This window comes from Pygoscelis adeliae, unplaced genomic scaffold (genome assembly GCF_000699105.1).
Source record: "Pygoscelis adeliae isolate BGI_AS28 unplaced genomic scaffold, ASM69910v1 Scaffold197, whole genome shotgun sequence".
Taxonomy (NCBI): Eukaryota; Metazoa; Chordata; class Aves; order Sphenisciformes; family Spheniscidae; genus Pygoscelis; species Pygoscelis adeliae.
The window spans coordinates 1,224,299-1,226,308 of NW_008825105.1; the positions used below are offsets into that span (position 1 = coordinate 1,224,299).

Consider the following 2,010-nt stretch of genomic DNA (forward strand, 5'->3'; position numbering starts at 1 on the left):
CGGCAGGTGGGGAAGAGGAAGGGGGTGCGCAGCGACCTGGCCCGGACGGTGGGTGCCCGGGTGCGGTGGGCAGCGCGGGGACACCCGTGCCACCTCCCTGCTGCGGAAGCACCCGCGCGCGGCCGAGCTACGGCACAGCATCTCTCCATCTCCAGGCAAATGATGACCAGAGCCCCTCCACCCTCAACCACTACATCCACCTGCAGGAGAGACCCATCAAGCAGACCATCAGCAGGTAGGGGGGACGCAGCGGGACCGGCCCCCCACACCGGGTGCCCGCCTGGCCAGGGCTGAGCTCTGCTCTCCGTCCCCTAGGCAAGCCCTGAGTCTCCTCTTCGACACCTTCCACAATGAGGTGGATGCTTTCCTGGCAGCCGAGGTGAGCACCAGGGATGGAGGGGGCATTTTTGGGGCCACCCTGTCTATTTGCTGCAGACTTTTTCCCCTTTTCATTATGGGGCTCTAAGGATGCATCAGAGAAGGGGAAAGGCCGTGAAAGTAGGGGAAACTGAGGCACGGGCTGGTGCACCTCCCCATGCATGGTGTGTGGGCTGCGGGGAGCAGCCCCTGCCCTCTCGGCTGCCTGGGGGTCCCACATCAGCCCCCCTCTGCCCTCCAGGGAGACTTCCCGCTGAAGGCGGAGCGGGTGATCCAGTCGGTCATGGCCATCTGCAACGCCCTGGCTGCCGTGGAGTCCCAGGAGATCACGGCAGCCCTCAACCAGATGCCCCCCTGCCCCTCCCGCATGCAGCCCAAAATCCAGAAGGTAAGTGATGGGCGCCGGGGGGCCGGTCCCTGGGGGGTGCGGGACCGAGGGGCTCAGCCGGGAGGCGCAGAGGGGAAGCACATTTTCACATCTGACTTCTTTCCCTCCTTCCTCCCGCTGTACCACGTGGAAAATTCCTCAATAGCTGGGAGCAGGCAGCTGCCTGGCCGCGCTGCCTGCTCCGGCAGCCGAGGAGCCCGGGCTGGTTACGCAAAGCGGCTGGCTTGGCGAAAGCTGCCCCCTGCCGACAGCGCGGGGCTGATTCTGATGGTGCTCTTGTGGTTTCTTTTTTTTTTTTTCCTCAACAGGATCCAAATGTTCTGGCCAAGAGGGAAAATCGAGGTATTTCTGTTCTCTTCCTCCCCTTTTGGGCTCAAGTTCTTGGTGCTTTTAATCCTCAAACCCCTCCCCCTCAATTATTAAGGCCAAAAATGTGTTTGAAACCGTTCTGGTTAAGAAAAGAGGGTTTCTGGAGGCGATGGCTGTTGTTTCTCCCCGTGAACTCAGCAAAATGGGAAGCCTGAAATTCTCCCTCTCACCCGCTTTGTCCCGGAGGAGACCTGCCTGTGGTCTGGCCCTGGGGTCCCTCCAGCATCCCGACCCCAGCCCAGAGGGACGCCGTGGGGGGCAGCGGGGCCGGCAGCCGCCCCATCTCACCCCTCTCCCACCTCCCCTTCAGAGAGGATCGTGGAGAGCCTGACGGCCGCCATCCTCAACCTGGTTGAGCTCTACTGCAGCACCTTCAATGCTGACTTCCAGACGGCCGTGCACGGGAGCCGGGAGCACGGCGTGGCACAGGAGGCTCGCCTGCTCTCCTGCCCGCTCTCCTTCACCGTCTACGCCACCCACCGCATCCCCATCACCTGGGCTGCCAGGTAAGGGCAGCTGTCTGGACCTTGCTCAGCCTCTGCCTGCCCGTCCTGGGGCTCACACCCATGTTAAATACACCGTAGCAGGGGTGTCCCTCTCCTGGGTGGCTGAGGAATGTGTCCCTGTCCCAGATATTCAGCAGGCATGGAGGGAATAAGAGCTAATCCACCCCACGCCTCCTAAAGGGCAGGAATATGGGGATGCTGGTGCTCGGCGGGCGGTGAGGGGTGCTCAGAGCCAGCTGATGCTGGAGCCTCTGGGTATGAGCGGGTGGGATGGTCTCTGCCATGCTCTCCCATCCCAACCCCACGAATCCCCAGGGCTGCAGCATCATTCCCGGGCTCGCTGTCGCCCTGGGGATGTGACCGATGGCC

At 62.7% G+C, this 2,010-nt stretch overlaps 1 protein-coding gene across 1 annotated transcript in view; it reads left to right on the forward strand.

Annotated features, from left to right (window-relative positions):
* The window catches only part of PIK3C2B (phosphatidylinositol-4-phosphate 3-kinase, catalytic subunit type 2 beta), a 12,090-nt gene that overhangs the window by 3,906 nt on the left and 6,174 nt on the right, over window positions 1–2,010 (forward strand). Inside the window, exons 6-11 of the mRNA XM_009327440.1 lie at window positions 7–48; window positions 156–235; window positions 316–379; window positions 620–766; window positions 1,075–1,108; window positions 1,446–1,641. Of these exons, the coding sequence (XP_009325715.1) occupies window positions 7–48; window positions 156–235; window positions 316–379; window positions 620–766; window positions 1,075–1,108; window positions 1,446–1,641 (563 nt within the window). The remainder of the gene's footprint in view (window positions 1–6; window positions 49–155; window positions 236–315; window positions 380–619; window positions 767–1,074; window positions 1,109–1,445; window positions 1,642–2,010) is intronic.